At 43.0% G+C, this 22,563-nt stretch overlaps 1 protein-coding gene across 4 annotated transcripts in view; it reads right to left on the reverse strand.

Annotated features, from left to right (window-relative positions):
* The window catches only part of TRAPPC13 (trafficking protein particle complex subunit 13), a 38,733-nt gene extending 16,389 nt beyond the window's left edge, over positions 1-22,344 (reverse strand). For all 4 annotated transcript variants that reach the window (XM_073680234.1, XM_073680233.1, XM_073680232.1 and 1 more), the window contains exons 1-7: positions 22,188-22,344; positions 10,522-10,590; positions 7,783-7,882; positions 7,603-7,687; positions 3,309-3,436; positions 3,135-3,207; positions 2,511-2,555 (exon numbers count right to left, since the gene is read on the reverse strand). In XM_073680234.1, the coding sequence (XP_073536335.1) occupies positions 2,511-2,555; positions 3,135-3,207; positions 3,309-3,436; positions 7,603-7,687; positions 7,783-7,882; positions 10,522-10,590; positions 22,188-22,233 (546 nt within the window). In that variant the 5' untranslated portion in view covers positions 22,234-22,344. The remainder of the gene's footprint in view (positions 1-2,510; positions 2,556-3,134; positions 3,208-3,308; positions 3,437-7,602; positions 7,688-7,782; positions 7,883-10,521; positions 10,591-22,187) is intronic.
* Positions 22,345-22,563: the final 219 nt, after the last annotated feature.

The raw sequence follows: 22,563 nt of genomic DNA on the forward strand, positions 1-22,563 counted from the left end.
ATACTGTGCAGCTGAATCACCGGCAGGAGCCCACGGTGACCACTCTGAGCCGGCGCCGGGTAAAACAGGCAAGTAGTTAGCAAATACCGGCCTGCTAGTTTTTAGGTCCGTAGTTACAAAAAGATCCCCAAATAAAAAATAAATAATTCTGGACAAACACTTCAAAAGATATGGGTGTCCAGCATCGAATCAATATTACTACTGCTTTCAGGTGGATAAAAAAAAAAAAAAAAAAACTAAAAAACTAACAAATGCATCCGTGGGAATAAAATGGGGCTCGGGTATGGTTATTTCCTTTCCCAACATAGCAGAATTAATCTTCGCTGTGTAGACAGGAAAAAGAGTAATAAATAATTCTCCAAAATGCCAAACGAGGGGAGGCTTGTTGCCTTACAGAGAACCCCTTTAAGGTCCCACATTTTGGGAACATGAATAAGGCACTTAGGTGTTTAAATCCCATATAAAAAAGAGAGAGAATATATAACATTGGCTGTTCCCAATGGCGATGGCACACGTAGCATTAAAGGGAACCTGACAGCTGATTGTTGACGCCCTAACCACGGTCCGGCTCGGTTATTGCAGCCATATATACTTAAAGGCTTCATTCAGATGTCCGTGATTGTTATCATATGCAAAAAGATTATCATCAGCATTTTGGATCCGCTTTTCACCAGTTACCATTGGTTTTCTCATATGCAAAACAAAAACTGCCGGAGGTTTCCCAAGACTCGATCAATAAAAAACAAACAGACAAGCACAAAGATGGCATCTGAGTGCTGTCTGATTTTTTTTCACAGACCCATCGACCTGTATTGGCGAGTTTAAAGGGGTATTCCCATCTCCAAGACCCTATCCCAATATGTAGTAGGTGTAATAATATTATTAGCAAACACCTCCAATTAGAAATGTAGTATAGTATTTTTGATTCGTAATCTCTCTTACTTCATGTGAAGGCATCGCAGGACCTTAGGTATCCATGGTTATGACCACTAGCAACTAGCTAACTAACTGATTATCAGTCGACGCAATCATAGATACCTAAAGTCCTGCGATGCCTTCACAGGAAGAGAGATTAGGAATCAAAAATACTATACTACATTTCTAATTGGAGGTGTTTGCTAATAATATTATTATTACACCTACTACATATTGGGATAGGATCTTGGAGATGGGAATACCCCTTTAATTTGCGATTAATAAGTGGACCATCCAGTTCACAAAATTACACAGACATGTGAACAGCCTCATAGACAATAGGTATGCGCTCCATCCGTGAAAAAACGGACCTCTGAAATGTTGGGTATTTAAAAAAAAATAAAAAATTTCAGAAGTGTTCGGCAAGAATGTGGTGTTGATTACTAGTACAAGAGGCCGGTCCCTCGCGGCTTCTCCTCGCACAGCTCCCCTAGACTGACAGTGGGACCAACCTCTTGGACTAGTCATCCCCACCCGCGGATGTCCGCTCTAAAACAGTGCAGAGTTTCAGAGTAAAACACGCATGGCTACAATAACTCAGCCAGACTGATTCTTCTGTGGTTCAGGAAGCATCCATCAGCTGTCAGATTCCCTCTAAGTAGCCAAAAAACAACTCACCCCACCAGAACAGATACTGATAGGATAAACCATCATTGTCTGACTGATGAGGGTCCAAATTGCTGGGAACCTCACTGGCCTCCTTGGCTTTTCTTTGAACCAGAAGGTGGGAGGTAGGACACCACCTATCAGATATTTACGTAATGCAAAAATGGAATGATCACTGGACTTTCTAAATTAGTAGTAACCCACCACCACATTTACATACAGAAGCATGTTACTAACAGTCACTTAGTGGTTTACATACCCCGACTGCAAAAGTAAAGGATGCTACTCCATTAGTAAAGAGATAAGCATGCATTCATATTACACAAAGTGAGGAGCCATAAAGACATACATGTGATATCACAGAACTCTGGATACACCTGCAGCTCTATAGGATTAGCTGGAAACACAAGGGCTGCCTTACATTGGTGACATTTCACATACCAGTACTAGCTGGGTGTAATATATAGATGGATCTGGTATATTATGGAAACAGTGAGTTATGTGGCGCAAAGAGGGGCGAGAAACTGATACGTACACTTGCATGGAATGATCAGATTGATATTTTACTACCTGCGCCAAATATCTAAATCCTGGATCTATTGGTATTCTGTACTTGAAAAATCACATTAACATACATTACAAAGAGAAACATGGCACCAAGTTGTGGAGAGTTGGAATACAGTATTCATAGACTTCTATGGGCTGCTACAATAACTCCAGATGCCACTGCTATCATAAGGAAGCATGCAGAGACTCCATATTGCAGAGCTAACCTCCTCTAGATGCATCGATTTGGCGCCATACCGGGGCAATTTTATGCAGCGCTGTACGGCCATGGAGCTCAGATTTGCTCAGGTGATGTCATTAATGTCTGCAATAAAGTCACCGCTCCTTACAATTACATGTCAGACTATATGGCATTCACTCACCTCTGCATTATAAAATTTTGTCTTGACGTCGAGAGGCTTAAGAACCTGTGATAAGACAGAAGACGTGTTATTAAGGGATCAGTCCCCCCAGCTCCTCCAAATCATTGAAAGAACCTGGACATCGCAAGTTTGTAGACAGCTCTATACAACCTGTACCTGTACCCCCAATAGGGGATATGGATATAATAGAGGGGGGACACCCTCTGGAGACCTCAATACAGGGGGACTCCCTCTGGAGCACAGAGAAATGCTTAATTTCCTCTTCAGGAAGAGGACTCATGTGAAAAACTTTAAAGGGATTGTCTACTTCAGAATGATCGCCTTTAGCAGCGTTCCGAAAACAGGCATATAGTTTAGTAGTATATATTTCCAAAGATGCCCCAAAGTGCTAGGCATAAAGAGAGCTTGATAACTCATTTCAATAGCTAAGCCAGACCCCCTTTTCCCTTACTGTATTGGTCACAGACAAGGGGTCTGGCCCAGCTTCTGAAATAAGCCAATATGTCAGCCCCTTTCTGTCCAGCACTGGGGAACACTCTTGTGTCGAACAGAAGCAAGAACTCGAGCTGCTGATAAATAGATGGACATCACAAGTTCACAATGAGACATTTTTGGACTCCTCACCTGAAACTTGAAGAATTTCCTAAAGTACATCTTCTCCCCAGTCTGTGTGGTGTAGCTGACGGCACACACTAATCTGAAACACGGAGAGCAGAGAAGAGGATAGATGCAGCTCCCATCATCAAACCACATATTTTAGAACAGGACGCTGCCCCCCAGCAGCTCCCCTGTACCCACATGTGTGTGCCTATCTCCTTCACTTCATGATGGATGACGTCATCTATACAGCTGTCCTGTTTGAGCTCTGACACCACAGCACTGGACGCAGACAGGTTCAACCTCTGTGAGCTGGTCTGGAGATCCGCCTGTAAGGAACGAGAAATCACATACTACAGCGCGGCTTCATATGTAACAGAGGGGCTCTTAGCAAAGCTACAGCCTGAGATCCCCCTATAATACTACCAGACAAAGGGATCGGACCTCACTTCTATATATTCACATATACAGCATGTATGAAACGGAGGAGAAAATAAATATTCTTGATTTTTTTTATTACGTGTTTACATATCGGGCTAATTCATTTTATATTTCGATAGATCTGACCTTTATGGCCGTGACGATAAATAGTTTTGTTTTTTGTTTTTCCAGTGGGTGAAGCAGTATATAGTGTAAATCTCAATCTTCTTTGAAAGGTAGCATACAGTGTGTACAGAAAGTATTCAGACCCCTTTAAATTTTTCACTGTTTGTTTCATTGCAGCCATTTGGTAAATTCTAAAAAGTTCATTTTTTTCTCAATAAAGTACACTGCACCCCAACTTGACTGAAAAAAAACAGAAATGTAGACATTTTTGCCAATTTATTAAAAAAGAAAAACTGAAATATCACATGGTCATAAGTATTCAGACCCTTTGTTCAGACACTCATATTTAAGTCACATGCTGTCCATTTCTTGTGATCCTCCTTGAGATTGTTCTACTCCTTCCATGGAGTCCAGCTGGGTTTAATTCAACTGATAGGGCTTGATTTGGAAAGGCACACACCTGTCTATATAAGACCTCACAGCTCACAGTGCATGTCAGACCAAATGAGAATCATGAGCTCAAAGGAACTGCCCAAGGATCTCAGAGACAGAATTGTGGCAAGGCACAGATCTGGCCAAGGTTACAAAAGAATATCTGCATTACTCAAGGCTCCTAAGAGCACAGTGGCCTCCATAATCCTTAAATGGAAGAAGTTTGGGGCCACCAGATGTCTTCCTAGACCTGGCCGTCCAGCCAAACTGAGCAATCGTGGGAGAAGAGCCTTGGTGAGAGAGGTAAAGAAGAACCCCAAGATCACTGTGGCTCAGCTCCAGAGATGCAGTAGGGAGATGGGAGAAAGTTCCACAAAGTCAACTATCACTGCAGCCCGCCACCAGTCGGGCCTTTATGGCAGAGTGAAAAACACAAGGACACAGTAAAACAAAACGTATAAAGATACTCTACTGTAAAAAAGTAACAGTAAACAGCAAGTGCTAGTAAAAAGGTGATAAAAAACAGGGTATTTGGTTGACAAGTTTTTTGCAAAAAATGTATACTAAGCCGCTCTACCAACGTCAAGGTAACCCACATCAGAGCAGTTCCTATCTGATGTATTTAAAAACTGATCATGTGTATAGTACCACCGTGTGCATGGCCCATGTGTTTGTATTCAATTTGTTTCTTGCTTTTGCAAGATTAGGGAGGTCTCCACCCCTCCCTTGTGAGCCATGCACATAAATGCCGTTCTCTGCAGCGTGTCCACATGGACATTACCTGTCAGAACGGCTCATATAGGTACTATACACATGATCAGTTTTTAAATACATCAGATAGGGACTGCTCTGATGTGGGTTACCTTGACGTTGGTAGAGAGGCTTAGTATACATTTTTTGCAAAAAAAGTGTCAACCAAATACCCTGTTTTTTTATCACCTTTTTACTAGCACTTGCTGTTTACTGTTACTTTTTTACAACAGAGTATTTTTATACGTTTGTTTTACTGTGCCCTTGTGTTTCTCAGTCTTTTGGTGGTGTGAACACTGTCCTACAGACTTGTTCACTGTGTGCATGGCCCATGTGTTTGTATTCTTTATGGCAGCGTGGCCCAACGGAAGCCTCTCCTCAGTGCAAGACATATGAAAGCCTGCATAGAGTTTGCTCAAAAACACATGAAGGACTCCCAGACTATGTATACATTCTCTGTTCTGATGAGACGAAGATAGAACTTTTTGGTGATAATTCTAAGCAGTATGTGTTGAGAAAAACAGACACTGCTCATCACCTCCCAATACAATCCCAACAGTGAAACATGTTGGTGGCAGCATCATGCTATGGGGGTGTTTTTCAGCTGCAGGGACAGGACGACTGGTTGCAATTGAAGGAAACATGAATGTGGCCAAGTACAGAGATATCCTGGATGAAAACCTCTTCCAGAGTGCTCTGGACCTCGGACTTGGCCAAAGTTTTACCTTCCAACAAGACAATGACCCCAAGCACACAGCTAAAATAACAAAGGAGTGGCTTTAGAGCAACTCTGCGACCATTCTTGACTGGAGAGACCTGAAAATGGCTGTCCACCAACGTTCACCATCCAACCTGATGGAACTGGAGAGGATCTGCAAGGAAGAATGGCAGAGGATCCTCAAATCCAGGTGTGAAAAACTTGTTGCATCATTCCCAAGAAGACTCATGGCTGTACTAGCTCAAAACTGAGCAAAGGGTTTGAATACTTATGACCATGAGATATTTCAGTTTTTCTTTTTTAATACATTTGCAAAAATTTCTACATTACTGTTTTTTTTTCAGTCAAGATGGGGTGCAGAGTTTACTTTAATGAGAAAAAAATGAACTTTTTAGAATTTTCCAAATGGCTGCAATGAAAGGGGTCTGAATACTTTCCGTACACACTGTATAGATGAGCTTCAGAAGAGTACCAAACTGGCAGCGATGGCGCCTTCATCGGGTCCGCGGCTAACACAGTAACCCACTGGAGCCTCTCGATCAGATCCCACTGCGCCAATGGGAGCCAGTAAGCGTGAGCAGTTGCGTGCATTCCTTTAAAGTGCCGCCTTCTGAGATTGACAGCGGCGCTTAAATAATTAATAACCTTGGCCATAGATCATGTCCGGCAGCGGCTGTTAGAGACAGATGCTGGCAATTAAATATAGCCGCTATCTGCAGTGTGCAGAGGGAGCTCAGCTCCTGCGCCTCCCTCCACACATCATTATCCCTCAATCACGTACAATCGGGGTTAAAAGAGAAACCATAATTAGAAAATAACCTATCGTTTACGTCAGAATGTTGTTTGATTATTATTTTTTTTTTAATTTTTGGCAATATTTTTTCCCCATATCACACTGTATTAAAAATAAAATCAAAATCTTGCAATTTTCACATTGACCACTAGGGCCCTTTCAGACTTTAACATTCCTGGTTGTAACAGGAAACAACACATGCGGCCAGATTCATTTTTGCACTTGTTTTTTGCTTAGTTTTTGGCCTTTTTCATTTGTCTTGCATTTGTGACTAACTCTTCTTTAAAGTCTTTTTTGCGTGCGTCTGACTTTCTTATGATTATGCCATTGTGGGTGGAGATTTGGTATTAAAGATGTTTTTAGCCGTTTAAAAAAAAAAAAAAAAAAAATCTTAATTGTTTAAAGGTTGTAAAATTTGGAGCAAATGTACTTTAGTTTTCTCCCGGAGAGATTTCATGCCCGCCAGATATTTTTGCGTAATTTTACAAAACACTTGGACTTTTTTACCTTAAAAGTTGCAAAACAGCTCTAAGAAAAATAAAACATTATTGACTTTGTGCAAAATTCATGAACCACATGCACCTCTTAAATTTGGTTTCAAAAAATGTCCATTAAGACAGACAAGACAGAACAGAAAAAGGGACATAAAAAAAAAAGAAGCAAATAGTGAATTGGGGTCATGGGCATTAGCCCACAATGGTCAGATCCGGACCCAATCTTTAGTACGGAGCATGTGCAAAGATCATTGTGAAGGATGAGGCAGCCTGTCATTGTAATCCTGCCTGTACCGATAAGGAAAGTGCTGAAAACTCTTCCTGAAAGAACAGGAAGTATAAGACTCAAAACCCCCCAGAGGCCACAGTGAAAATAGCAAGATTACTAATGTTAGGAAATGTAGCAAAAGACAAATTTTGGTTTTCCCAGTTTCCTGCTTCAGGTGTGAATTGCTGAACTCTTGAAATATAAGGGTCAACACTGTAAATATTTGAGTCTTTACATAAACTTAATGTATTTCTCAAGAAACGTTTAAAAAACGTATGAAATGCTGATAACTTTACTCCAGTTACCAGAGAAACATCCGACCCAAAAGATCAAAAAACACTGAAATACCAGACGTTGTGAAAAACAAAATTTGTGTCAGTTTGAAAACTTTTGGCCACGACTGTATCTGCCATAGAAAAGCACAATATAATGTATGGCTATCCGCGTCCACAAGTCACTATAGTCACACAGGGGCAGGAGTTGGAGCAACTTACCTTGACTTGGATGTCTTTAACTGGTTGATTGCTGTCATTGTGTACACTGATGTAGCTTGAAAAGGTTTCACCCAGAAAAATATTTCTGTTAGAAGTAGAATATCGTATCAGACATAATGAAAAGAAGCCTCAAACCCCCAACATGTAAAAGTATAGGTGCAGGAAAAAAGAAGGTTTTACCCAAAGTTCTGCGGTAACGTCAGCATTTCCCCCAGCATTAGTATTTCAGCTCCTTTCACCGTGGAAGGATCTTCCTTCATGAGATTATTAAAAAGATCACCTACGAGCCGAAGGGTCAGAAAGATCATCAGAATATAGATGGAGCAATCACTGTGCTATAGAAAGCGCAGGAAAGGTTAGATCCAAGCCCATGATAGACAGGCCGTGTATGTGAGCAAATACATTCTCGCATGAATGGGTCCGGCAATGATGACTTGTGAATTATCTGATGGATAAGGTTTAACCTGGTGCCAAAACCTAACCAGAGGACGGTACCATTTATCTCCTCTGATTCATGATGTCCATGATATAGCACATGGATAGTGTGACAACACAGAATTTAATCTTAATTAGGCCAGACATATTGTTCTTCAGTAGGTCAAGAGACCAGAGCCATTGTTTATATGAGCCTGAACGTTGACTCATGAGTTAATATTTGTTGTAATTTATTGTCTGCCATCTTTGGGAAACAGGGCGATATTTGCTAATATGGTCCATGCGGTCTCAGGCCAGCACCCACAGACAGTGGTGTACCGCCAATGGCGGCAGACCACGCCACTGCTATGGGGCCCGTGGCCGGAGGGGGCCCGTGAGGGCCCCAAGCAGCGTGGGAACAAGGAGGATAGGTGAGTAAGAGGTTGCGACGGCAGAGGAGCGGGTTGCGGCAGTGCAGGAGCGGGGCACACGCTGTAGCCTCTGCTGCAGCTATCACGTGTCCCCGCTGCTAAAGGGACATGAATATTCCCTCTTCTCCACTCCCATTGGCGTGGAGAAGACGGAATATTCATTCTCTTTAGTAGCGGGCACGGAGGAGCGCTGAGCCCCGGCTCCTGCTGTCAGTGCAGAGGAGTGAATGTGCCGGCAGCCGCTCACCTCTGTGTCGGAGAGCGCCCGCTGCTCAGATGCCGACATGAGCTGCTGCAGACAGGACTCAGCGCTGGAGCAGAGGTGAGGAAGGAAGGGGAGTATAAGTGTTTATTGTTTTATGTGTGCAGTGATTGGGGGGGGGGGGGGGGGATTGTGGGGGCCACACGTGCCAGGGATTGTGGGGCCCACACATGCCAGGGATTGTGGGGCCCACACATGCCAGGGATTGTGGGGCCCACACATGCCAGGGATTGTGGGGCCCACACATGCCAGGGATTGTGGGGCCCACACATGCCAGGGATTGTGGGGCCCACACATACCAGGGATTGTGGGGCCCACACATACCAGGGATTGTGGGGCCCACACATACCAGGGATTGTGGGGGCCACACATACCAGGGATTGTGCGGGCCACACATACCAGGGATTGTGCGGGCCACACATACCAGGGATTGTGCGGGCCACACATACCAGGGATTGTGCGGGCCACACATACCAGGGATTGTGGGATTGAGGAGGCTACACATACCAGGGATTGTGGGATTGAGGAGGCCACACATACCAGGGATTGTGGGATTGAGGAGGCCACACATACCAGGGATTGTGGGATTGAGGGGGCCACACATACCAGGGATTGGGGGATTGAGGGGGCCACACATACCAGGGATTGGGGGATTGAGGGGGCCACACATACCAGGGATTGGGGGATTGAGGGGGCTACACATACCAGGGATTGGGGGATTGAGGGGGCCACACATACGAGGATGGGGAAATTTACCAGTAGCTGCTGCATTTCCCACCCTAGGCTTATACTCAAGTCAATAGGTTTTCCCATTTTTATGTGGTAAAATTAGGGGCCTCGGCTTATATTCGGGTCGGCTTATTTAATATATACTGTATTTTAAAATCAGTGAGTACGTGGTGCCCATAATACTGCAGGACTGTGGCGTGCATTATACTATATGGGGGCTGCATTTTACCCTATGGGGTGTGTAATATACTGTATGGAGGACTATGGGGAGTGCATTATATTCTATGGAGGACCATGGGAAGTTCATCATACTATATGGAGGATTATGGGGGCGCATTATACTATATGGAAGATTATTGGTCGTGCATTATACTATATGGAAGGCTATGTGGGGCCATTATAATATTTTGAGGGCTATGTGGGGGGCCATTATACTGTATGAAAGCAATTATACAGTGTGAAGGTTTGTGTGGGGTCATTATACTGTTTGGAGGGCTGTGTGGGGGCCATGAGAGTGTATGGAGGGCTCTGTGAGGTTCACAGTTGGGGGATTATACTGTGTTAGGGTCACCATACTTTGCCGTGGGAGTTGAAGTGGGGTACAATAGGGTCATTATACTGTGCATGTGGAGGAATGCACCATAGGGGTATCATACTGTTTGGGGGGCACTTTTGTTGGCATCATACTTTATGGGGGCAATGAAGGAGGAATCTACGACTTCAGAAGGAAGTAAATTACTATGTAAAGGCTGGAAAGTTATGAGATCTGCTCTTCTGTGACACAGACAAATATTTATTTTTTGTAAGGGGGGGGGGGGGCCCCAATTAGAGCTTCTGCTATGGGGCCCCATGACTTCTATGTACGCCCCTGCCCACAGATAAGAGTATATAAGTACCATTGTCATCCACATTTGGTTTTAGATCACCCCATGTACACAAATGGGTATCACTTGGGGATAGAAATGAAAAGGTGCATTGTGTGGGCAGGTAAATTGTTCATTCCTGCAAGCTTTTAATTATACACACCCAAATATCCCGATTCATGTGGTACCAACAGCTAAAACAATACTGAGGAACACTTACCTGGAAGGTCCCGTCCTTCACAGGTCACTGGGATATTGGTGAATAAGGTCGGTTTCGTAAGACGCATCACTGAAGTGAAAGAAAAAAAACAAAAAACAAGATGGTTTACGCTTCTAGGTTTAACACATGATGTGCATAGAAAAATCTGTACAGTCCACAAAAGAGCCACCAGGAACAATGGGGTGGGAAAAACCATGAATGACGTTCATTCTGCAGATTATATCATTTTAGAACTGGGAAAAAAAATTGGCTACTGGGTCTTAAATGAGTAGCGGAGCCATGGGGTCATGAATGGAAAACCTCCGTCTAACTATTCTCTAAATTTGAGTAACTTTGCTGTTGTATTTTGCATTTTTTTCCAGCGCTGGAGTCTTTTCTATATTTTAGACTATAGTTCTAAGCGGTTTCCTTGCAGAAACCAACCGAGACGTGAGCACGCTACTTAGAACCGTTTCACGGTTTCTGAACCCGGAAGCGGTTAAAATAATTAACAAAAGACTGAACATGTGCACAGCAATATCGTTTTTACATAGCAGAGGAGGATGTTCATTTTTAGCAGCAGCTCTGCGGTGCTTTTCCAGGCGTTTTTTTTCCATTATTGATTTTAATTCTTATACATTTATCTGGTGAAAACTGTAAAACTCCACTGAGGTGCAGTTGGATTTACACAAGGGCACAGCAGAAAAGCATTAAGCTCTGTTCACATTTGAACTGGAAGCCACGGCAGCGCTCAATCTGTGTTCTTCAGGCACGTCACTGCACCTCTGAAGCTGGGTGTACGCTTCCCGCCTTCAAAAGGTGCACTGCGCATGAGCAGAAGTGCTGAAGACTGATGCGCGTGACCGGAAGTCCAGAAGATGTACGTGATCAGTCTTCCGGACTTCCGGTCACGTACAGTGCATCTCTGAAGCCGGGAAGCGCATACCCGGCTTCAGAGGCACAATGACGCTGCCAAATAGATCGGCGCGAATGCACAAGATCTGCAGGGAACTGGCGAAGACGCCAGCTCTTGCAAAGCAGGTTATGAAACCCACAGGGGTGCAATACCATGCGGAGAGGGCGGACTAGTCTGGGGAAACTAAACGCCCCATCAACTAGTTAAAGGCCTAATTAGTATATGAAAAACGGAGGTTATAAATACTTTAGAACATGAATTTAAGTGACATGCAAATGCTGGTGGGTTGGAGGGCCTGAGGGACCTGACAGGTTGCCTTTAATAGGGTATTCTCAAGTTGTCTCTTGAGCAGCTCAGAACCATGCAATCTCCTTGTTTCCTGGTGGGTTGGATTCTCCTCGAGTGACAGTTCTGGTGAGTAGCAGAGCTGCAGTATTAATAAAACTATAATGCTCAACACAAGATCTGCTGTAACACATTCAGCTATCAGTGGTTTCTTCTGGAGTCTACACTGCTATATTAACGCAGAGGCCACAGGGGGTTCGTACAAGCACAGGGCTCGGGACAGTGAGAGCCGCTGTGATTAGGAGATCTGATCTGAAAGCAGCCGATGCTGGGAGCTGGTGATTTAGCAAGATTTTAACAGTAGATTGTCAGGAGCGGAGGGGCAGGAGAGCAGCTAATGCTGTAAAGAATTCAATGGGTTGAAGCTGGCTGGCAGGTTACTAGTTAACCTCTCTCCTGGAATGTAACTACTGTAACTTTCAGGCAACACAGGTCAAGCTCCATGGAAACCAGCTGTACACAATGAAAGAATAAAAGCTCTCACAGCAGGAGAATGAAAGCAGATAGTAATAGCCAATTGTGAGCTTGCTTATTTTCATGTTAACGGCTCATACAATAGTCAGTTTTACACTTAAAAGTGCTATCCATTTTTTTTTCATGGATAACACTTGTACCTATGATGGTTTATGGGGCGGTTCACATGTCCGATTTTTTCCTCGGATAGAGTGGTACGTGCAAAATCATAGCGACATGTCCAATATTGATCCGAGTGTTGAACCTAAATCGGCAATGTGTGTCTATGGGTCTGTGAAAAAAATAAAGATGCAATCTGTGTACTTTCTGTTTTTTCCCTGAGAAATAAAAAAGGATGAAAAACTCATCAGTTTAAAAAAAAAAAAATGAAACGCTGACCAAAGTGATGAAAATCAGTAATGAAACTGTCAGTTTTAATCGTACATCAAAAATTGATGTCTGGATGAGGCCCATCTCATTAAAGCAATTTAATAAGTTGAAAATACCCCTTTAAAATCATTAGCAAACTAAAGACCCCATACACAAGAGAAAGGTGCATCAGTGAACGATTGGTGATTGGTTGGACAAACGGTCATTCACTGGTGCAGCAAAGCATCTCAGGACTACAACGGCCGTCTCAGATTATTATTTTTTTTAACCCCCAATGCAGCCAGAGCTAGTCATTGGCCACAACAATCCAACATGCCCGATCAGCGTTTTGGATGAGAATGATGGATCGTCGGTCAAACATCGGTTGAAATGAACGATTGTTACAGCTAATGATCGAACGTTATGGTCTAAAATCAGCCATTTTGGATGACTTATGTTTTTTTTTTGGGGGGGGGGGGGGGAGGGGGATCTTGAAACTAGATTTTATCTCAAGCACAAATGTATGTTGCCTTTTGCGGTCACTTATCAAAAAAATTTAATGAAGACTTTAAATCGGCCCCATAGTTTAAGTCACAAAAGTGTTATAAAAGCAGAAATACCAAATAATAAAAAGTTAAAAATATAAAGTTATTTCTTTATGTTTAATGGGTGAGAGAGGCGATTGAAGTTTTACATTTTTAAATAAATACTAAATATATATATTTTTTTGTTTATTTTTATTCTATGTTTAGTCTCTTTAAGGGACTTTATTGAATCTACGATAGTCCATTCATTTATATTATATTTTCTGCAATGCCACAGTATTGCAGTCTATAGTGAAAAACCATGCTCTCCTATTAAGTTCCCCCATAGGGGTAAGCTTCAGAGAAGCATCAAGTTGGTGGCGACAGGTTCTTTAAACAGGCTGAAAAAAAAGAGAACAATGCTCAAAGCCTCCCGTCATGTTTCGCCTGACCTGAGTCTTCAGGCAACAACACCGTGATTAATGCCTTACATATAAGAAATACTTGATTGTAAACTCGTTAATAATACACATAAGTACCGAAAAAATGTAATCAGCCAAACATTTGAGGCAGTATATGCCTTTGAATTATTATTAATAAGATTAAATAAAGGCCCCCCCCGTCACAATCTGCATCAGCTGTAAGCCAATCAACTCGGACTACATCAGTGTTTCCCAAACCCCGTCCTCACAGCCCCCCAACAGACAATGAAGTTTTCAGGATTTTCTTAGTATTGTACAAGTGAGAGAACCTGTGGCAATGTCTGATGCCTTAATAATAATTACATCACCTGAGCAATACTAAGGAAATCACGAAAACATGAAGTGTTAGCGCCCGTGAGGACTGCAGTTTGGGAAACACTGGACTAGAGGGACTCTTCAAACAAATTTTTCAAGAAAGATAAAAAAATTAAGCTAATACATCACATAATATCTTGTGAAATTTAAAATGCTTTTATTTAATAAAAGATATAGGCATTACAAAAAAATCATATGTATTGTTAGACGTGTGATTCATAAACAGTGCAAGGCATCACAGACATAACTAAAGAAAAGTAAAAATATTTCCTAAACAGGCCTGGTTACCCCTAGGCATGTCTATTTTAGTAAATTCACACATTCTTCAATATAATACAATTCGGGAGGAGAATTCTGCTTTGTGCCGTTCCTCTGTTATCCCTCCTACAAATTTATGAATAAAATTGACAACTGGGTGTTACCAGCTAGGGGCGTGTCCAGGCTGAGTCTAACCTGAGCCAATGAGAACGGATAGACTATGTAGGGACACGCCCCCGAGCAGCCAATAATCTAATCCAGAGTTATGAGAAAGGATTCTGAAGAATTTATGATGAATGCAAGTATTTACTAGAACAGACATCATTTTTTTGAAAACAATATGTCATCAGAAAATATCTTATCAGGTTTTTTTTTTATACATGTATTAAAAAAAAGGCAATTTCTTTTAATTTTTCATATCACGATCTTTATTATAAAAACAAAATTATTAATCTTGCAGTTTTCACACTGACCACTGGGACTTTGTTAGATTGATAATTCCTGTCGTCTTTTCAGGAAGAGTTTTCAGCAGGCTCATTATCACAGGCAGGATTACAATGACAGGTATCACCACTATTCTCATCTGATAGCAGAGGATCCACCAATCACAATAGGCGATGTCACTGCTCCTCCTCCCTTCACAATAACCTCTTGCACACGCCAATTAGACACGCACAGAAGACAGGATCAGGGTCTGACCATCGCTGCTAATATTCATGTGTAATGCCTGAAAGAGGAAGTTAGTGTCTAAAAAAAATAAAAAATAATAATAAAATAATCTCCAATTGCAGTGTGAAAACTGTAAGACTTCCATTTTTATTTAGAATTGTAAAAAAGAAAAAAAAATATCTACCGTATATATCTCCATTATTTAAATCAGATGTGTTAATTGTAAAAAAAAGAAACTGAAATTTTTTGTAAAATATAATAAAAATACATACAACACAAATATATGTAAAATATAATATTTGTGTTGTATGTATTTTTATTATATTTTACAAAAAATGGCAGTTTCTTTTTTTTTTACAATTAACACATCTGATTTAAATAATAGATCTTCAAGTGACGCCTACGCCATAAATAGCAATATGAAACTGGTCCCCAATCCAACCAGAGTTTCTACATATTTCGCATGTTATACAGGATTAGTGTTGGAATGATTTTCCATTATTTCTCCGACAAATTGGAAATAATTTGATATGAACAGAAACCAGTTTGATCTCAAAATCTAAAAAAAACAAAGGATCGGTTCCCACTAGTATCACGGCTTTAGTTTATACCCGATCCTGCAAGAAAAGTTGCATCCGTTTCCAAAACAAAAACCAAACACTAACCAATTCTAAAAAGTACAGAGGGCACAGTTTATGGCAAAATAAAATAAAATACCAGAAGGCCTGGCACTAGGTACAAATAAAGATATTTCATGGCAAATATAATTTGCAATAAATTAGCTCTGCATTTTTGCAATTCATTTTTATCAAAAGTGACAAAGCTGCTGTTTCAGCCCCAAAGTGGAGGCAGCAAATGGTAGAAGTCAATTGCACTGGGCCAGATCATGGAGGATTTCAGAAATCTGATGGATCAGTGCAAAAAATAAAGCAAAAAAAGTGCAATCTCTACTTTTATCTTTTTGTCTATGGAGGATAAAAAGCATATGGATAAATATTAGATAAAATGCATGAATTATGCAATTGAATGGATATAATTTAACATGAAATATTTTTAAAAAAATACTACTTAAAAGAACTTTTCAGTTTGGAAAACCCAACCCCCGGCTGCAATTTGATTCGAAAACCAAAGACTTTCTGTCATCACCCTTCTCAGGTCCAGTGATGAATTTCTGCAGCTGCTCCTTGTGTCGACAGCGCTGCAGCCGGTAACGGAGCTCAATGACTGTTAGCCGCTCACCAATTGGTTGCAGTGCTGCAGACAATAGAAGCAGCAGCATTTTCCGGAACCTAAAATTCCCTATAAAATGAACCTGTTTTATTGATAATACAACAGAATCTACAATGAGCAGGTTCTGTAGCATGCTCCTTGCTATAAGACTTCCGATTTCCCGTATCTCCGCTGAGCAGATTAACATATTTAATATTTTCCCACAAAACTATACAACTTGCAAATTATTCATACAAATTCGTGCTCATTCTAGGCTCAAGAGTCCAGTGGGCGGTCCTAATGAACAACGGACAGCCTCTCGATGTATGGGTGCATGTACAGAAAGAAGGGTAGGCCTTGTGCTCAACTAGGGAAAAAAAAAGGCCTTGCAGCCCATGGAGCACACAGTTCCTTCAATAGAAAAGAAAAAAGATGACTGATTGCTGAGGGCAAAATGAAATTAAAGGGACCCCGTCACCAGGAAAATGCATCCAATCTGCAAGCACCACGTTATAGAGTAGATTCATATATAATTTTGTGAGAAAACGTTTAGTATAACCTGTGTTTTAATCATTTAATCCTCTGCTCTTTCTGGGATTTTTGGTCCAGTGGACGGTCCTATCAGTGACTGACAGCTATCTCCCTATGCACACTTATACAGAGAAAGCTGTCAGTCACTGATATCAGCCCACTGGACCAAGAATACCACAAAGACCTGAGGTTTAAATCATTAAAATCACAAGTTATACTGAATCTCTCCAGTAGGTGGATACTCCCGAAAATGGTGCACGTCAAAAGCGCACATTCGCTCTGCCGACACCATGATAGTCTGTGGCCCTGTCAGTGCATATGTCCAGACCCTGTTTTGCAGGGAATTTCGGACGTATGCCCCTACGGGGACACAGAACGCACTGTGAAAACACCCTTTGAGATTTTACTGTATATTCAATATGTATACAATTTGGGAAAAAGTCACATAACCAATATAACCCCATGTTTGCGAACAGTGAAGCCAATTTTGCGAGTCGGCTGTAACTGTGACCTCACCATCTTCCCAACATGCTCGCAGAAGCGCAGGTCACAGAATATCCAGATCTCACCGATGTCCCGTTGCATGGTGGCGTTACAGCTGGGGAGGGCGCCACGTCTGGTCATTCTGCTCACCTTATCCCAGACTTCTTCTAAACTCCGATCGCCACAAACTGAAGGCACAATCGTCCATCTGCCCCTATGATACAGATTCAGCTGGAGTCTATCCAAGATGGATTTCAGCTCCGGAGAGACAGGAATGACTGAATCTTTGCTCCCAACTCTATGGGTAGACACGCTCCATGAGCGCACATACGTGTTCTCCGTGTCACATACAATGCCGTCCTTTTCTTCCACCTTCTTGTCGTCATTACTTTGTGTATTTACCTTAAACTCTAACAGATTCGGAGTAGGATCAGAACATATGAAATGATCCACATTGACCGGATCAAAGGAGCCATGATCAGCCAGGGAAGACTGATCCACTGGAATAAGCGGAGGACATTTTTGAGGTTTTAGGGTAAATGTTGACAAATTATTTGGAAACCATGGAACAAATTTTGGCAAAAGTCGGAGAGGAAATTCTTCCAGTGAGCCGGCCGCTAGCTTTTGCAAACTCTCCGAGGTGATTTGCTGAGGTCGGTAGTGTAAAAGTACTTCCATTTGTAATATATCCACTGAGTACCGAGGTCAGTGCCGATGCACAAGCCAAGACATGTCTAATTCCCCGTTACAAAGCTGGTCACAGCGCATCGGTAGGACGTCTCGGGGCAGCCGCAGCTCACCGTCTTCCATGTCTTCTTTTCACATATGACGAGGACCTGAAGCAGAAGTACGGCACAGAGTAGTTGGGATAATGTACGTCTGGGTGTCAGCTTATAAATGGGCAGCACTGGGTTACTCACGGCACTGCAGGGGTGGGTACATACTAATTATTACATGTATACAAACACACACATAAAAGGAACAAAATGAAAGAAATTATTGAAAGTGCGCAAGACATCAGGTACTTTTCAGATGAGGATGTATATTGGGAAGGGGCTAGCGTATGGCCTGGCTTCTTATATCAGACAGATGACCCTTCTAGTTACATCATAGACTCCTCAGACCCTAAAAATCCAGAAGCCTTGTCCACACCAGTGAATTTATACTCATTTCTGTGTAGCAAAACTTGAAAGACTTTAAAAAGAAATGGGTGACCATGTAGAGTCCAGTCACCCTCAGCCCTTCAGAGCAGGATCAGGACATTGAAGTGGCTTTATTCTGCACAGAAAAAAAGTGAAAGGGGTTGTGCGGTACTTTAGATTACCCCCCTCCCCCATGTATCCCTCCCAGGTCCCTAAGACTTTTTGTGAATACCTTGCACTGTTGTTACTACCCGTGAGCGGCGCTATAGCTGGCCGCTCACAGGCATCACGTGATCCCCGGCTGACGTCACATCAAGTGAGGTGTGACATCAGTGACGTGGTCCCCGCAGTGGCTGCTGAGTTGTGGACAGGGAAACCCCCCCCCCACCCCCCCGTCACACCCAGCATCCACCACGCGCTTTCCCAATGAATGGGGAGAGGCAGAGCACGCGGTGCATGCCGGGTGTGACGTGGGGGGTAACCCCGCCCACAGCCTGGCATCCACCTGGAACCAGGAAGATCGTGACCCCCGGCTGCTGCCAGCAGTTGTCGTGACAACAGCGGATGTCAGAGCCGGTTGCAGCCACGGGATCACGTGATGCCTGTGAGCGGCCAGTGATAGCGCCACTCACAGGCAGTAGCAACAGCAGAAGGTATTTACAAAAAGTCTTAGGGACCTGGGGGGGGGGGGGGGGGGGATATCTAAAGTACCGTACAACCCCTTTAAAAGGAGGTTGTCCCATTGTCCCTAAGGATGAGCAGAGCCGTTGAAGTTTGGGTATGACCGAACTTTAGCCCAAGGTTGCGTTCGGGAACCAGAACTTGGACCCAAACCCCATAGAAATCAATGGAGACCAGAAATTGGGAGCCGGAAGAAGTCAGTGTTTGGAGTTCAGCGGCAGACACCTATGAACCTCGAACTTTACAATTCAGGTTCGCTCATCTCTAGTTGTCCCACTTCAGGAAATGTTTTTCCTTTTATAACATTTAGTAGTGTAAAAAAAAAAAAAACCTAGCCGTGCTTTATTCACTGTCCCCAGGTAGAGTGTGGTGTCTGTGCCGCAGCCCTGGTCTCTGTTTTCTGCAGCACAGATAATGCCAACAGCGCTGCAACCAATCAGTGAGCTCAGTGATTGCCTGCAGCGATGTCAAGGTGTTGTCAGCTTTGCAGACAGAGACTGGACTAATGGTGGCAACTAAGTGCTGGACCCAATGAGCGAGCGTTAAGGGCAGGTTTTTTTTTTTTTTTTTTTACTATTAAAAGGAGCTTCTAAGGAGAACTTTTCTGAATGGGAACAACAGCTTTAAATAACTTTGTAACCACAATAGATGACTTGATCTCGAGTTCCAGCCTTTATTACAGTCCAGAGCTGCAGGTACAAGTCCACAGACAGTTTACAGGCACTCCTGTACCAGCTTAGTAATGTAGGGGCTGATATCTCTTGGAGCTGCAGGTTTAAGGCCCATTTATAGGAGTTACCCACAGCCATTAAATGACTTTTGATCGACCGTTATTATTCAAAGATTGACACCTGTTCTGTGTTTTGCAGACACTCCGGGTTATGTCATACAAATACTTTTGAAAAATCACTGATGTGTGAATAAAGCCTAAGACTGAGGCTACTTGGTATCTCTGGATGAGTAATACCAGTCCTCAGAAAAGGCGCGTGACCACATTAATTAATACAATTTGTTTTCTTGCAACTATTTCAGAACTTCTATTTAGCTTTGAAAAAATATCCCAACCAAACGACCACCAAGTTGCATGCAAATATTGAAGCCTAGGCAGGGAAAGCAGTGTGTGACCGGCAACCAAAAAACCTGCATGGTTGGATCCTGTGCAAATGACATTCAATGCGACACCGAGATCAATACTATGCGAGATACACGACACAGTGTATCCTGCACCTTCGGCCACAGTGAGAAAAACATTAGCGATTTATTAAATGAATTACATCACGTATAACGTTAAACTAAAGAACTTTCACCCAACTACAATATTACAAGTCCCGCAGATTACGCATTTACTCCTAACATGTGATTTTCAAGTGGAACAGAAAAAAAAAATTCTCTGCAGTAGAGCATAACAATACAAAGTTATAACACATGCAATCATTTTTTGCTACTTGGGATAAAAATATGACAGGATCAGAGACGTTATCTTAGGGTAGGACTCATGCAGATGACCGCATGATTGCACGGGTGCTAACAGTTGTTTTGACAGGTAGCACTCATCCCCATGTTATTTTAAGGGGCTGTGACAGTCTGAATTTTTCCGAAGATGGAGAAGTTTTTTTTTTTTTTTTTAAATTCTCCACATCCGAGCGGACCACACTGCGGACCACACTGCGGACCACACTGCGGACCACACTGCGGACCACACTGCGGACGTGGAGAAAACTGTTGTCTGTACCTGCACTTTGATGTAGCAACGCTCTGATCTAGTGTGATGACATTAGCACAATGTATTGCAGGGATACTTGATGGCTGACTGCTCTCTCCTGACTCACCTCCTTACACAGACGTTAGGGAATCTGCTCCTGTGTTCTCTATGGGGAGAGCGGTGTAAAGCCCGCCATACACATTAGATGGCCATCGGCCAAGCAATGGTTCTTCTGCCTCTCCAATACATAGGAGTGTTCATTTGGCTGAGCGCTCCTGTATTCTCTATGAGAGAGTCACTGCCGGACAAGTCTGGCAGTGGCTTATCTCGGAAACAAAGATTGGTGGACCGATATCAGACAAGTCAGATCGATATTTCCACCAGCAATAAATTGTAAAAGGATCTCCTACAACTTACAGTGTCAGCTGAAAGTAATCTAATGCAGAGTTTCCTAAACCCCGTCCTCACAGCCCCCAACACATCGGGTTTTCAGGATTTTCTTAGCATTGCACAAGTGGAGAAGTGAAGGAAATTTCTGATGACTTAATAATAATTCCATCAGTTATGCAATACTAAGGAAATCCTGAAAACATGACCTGTTGGGGGCCGTGAGGACGGAGTTTGGGAAACGCTGGTCTAAAGTGTATGGAGGGCTAAAGCCAATACCTTAATCATCAGGCAGCAGCTTATCTACAACAGAACAAAAGGATCGGGTGATTAGATTCCAACTGGGAGCAAGATCCCCCATTCAGGAGAGGATCTCACCGTTCAGCTGACTTATCTAAGGGTGCTTTCACAATGCGTATAGTACACGCTCGGAGGCGGACACCCAGACATAGTAGACTGCATCTGAGTATCCGCCTCCAGTAGGCGTACACGCCCGAAAATGTTGCACGACAGAGCGGACATTCGTTATATCAGCACCATTATAGTCTATGGCCCAGTCTGTGTATATGTCTGAATCCCATTTTGCTGAGGGTTCAGACGCAGTCCCGACGTGTCCACCGAGCGTGTACTGCAATGTGAAATCACCCCAAACGTGTATAAGATGCTTAACGGGGTCATCCAGGATTTGAGAAACCATGGCTGATTTCTTTCGGACACAGCGCCAGTCCTGCTGTGGGTTTTGTCTGGTATTGCGACTCATCCCCATTGACGTGAATGGAGCAGAGCTGCAATACCCCGAACCCCAACGCGGTCAGGCTGAAAGAAATCGGCCATGTTTTTCTAGTCCTGGACAACCCCTTTCATTAGTAATGGGGTCATTCCAGTTGTGCACACCGCCGGCGGTCAGCAGATTGCCAGCGATGTGGCTGTAGACCTGGGGGCTCTGCAGGAAATGAAGGAGGATGGGAGTGGTGTCATTTCTAAAAAGTAGTGCAAAAAAAAATTAAAAGGCTGATCCACAGCAATCACTGTGTTACCTGACAATGTGATCTGCTAAAAATTAGCTTTGAGCCCAAAATTCAAGAGTCTAAAGACACAAGAGCAGATTGTGCAGGGAACAAGGTTGGACCAACCATAACTACAGGAAGTAGATTACGGACAGGACCCGGATCAGCCTGCGCCCCCCTAACCTCTCAGAACCCCCCCCACCGGCCTCTGTACCTTTAAGGGCTAGTAAGTGCTCCTGTTTAGGCTGGTTGAGGTCCATGGCGCCTACAGCCACAGCAGTCACTCCTAGGACGGCTTCTACGGGTCCTCTCAGGGATCAAAATTCCTCCGCAAGATGATACTCTGGCGTGTGACGTCAACAGTACGCGCTTGGATCACATGACCTTCCTTTCCGTATACTACAGATTAAATAGCCGTCAAATTATATATATAATAAGGTTACATTCATTACATGAAACACCGGCGACATGTAAGAGCTAAGGACCAAATTACATCGCAGTTCCCTATATAACTGACGTTGCTTATTGCCCACACTAAAGATGGCGGCCGTCCCGTGCCGTCTATTTTATATAGTCGGGCAATTACTGGC

Source organism: Phyllobates terribilis, unplaced genomic scaffold (assembly GCF_046119375.1).
Source record: "Phyllobates terribilis strain yellow unplaced genomic scaffold, ASM4611937v1 Scaffold_1__5_contigs__length_1240528914, whole genome shotgun sequence".
Taxonomy (NCBI): Eukaryota; Metazoa; Chordata; class Amphibia; order Anura; family Dendrobatidae; genus Phyllobates; species Phyllobates terribilis.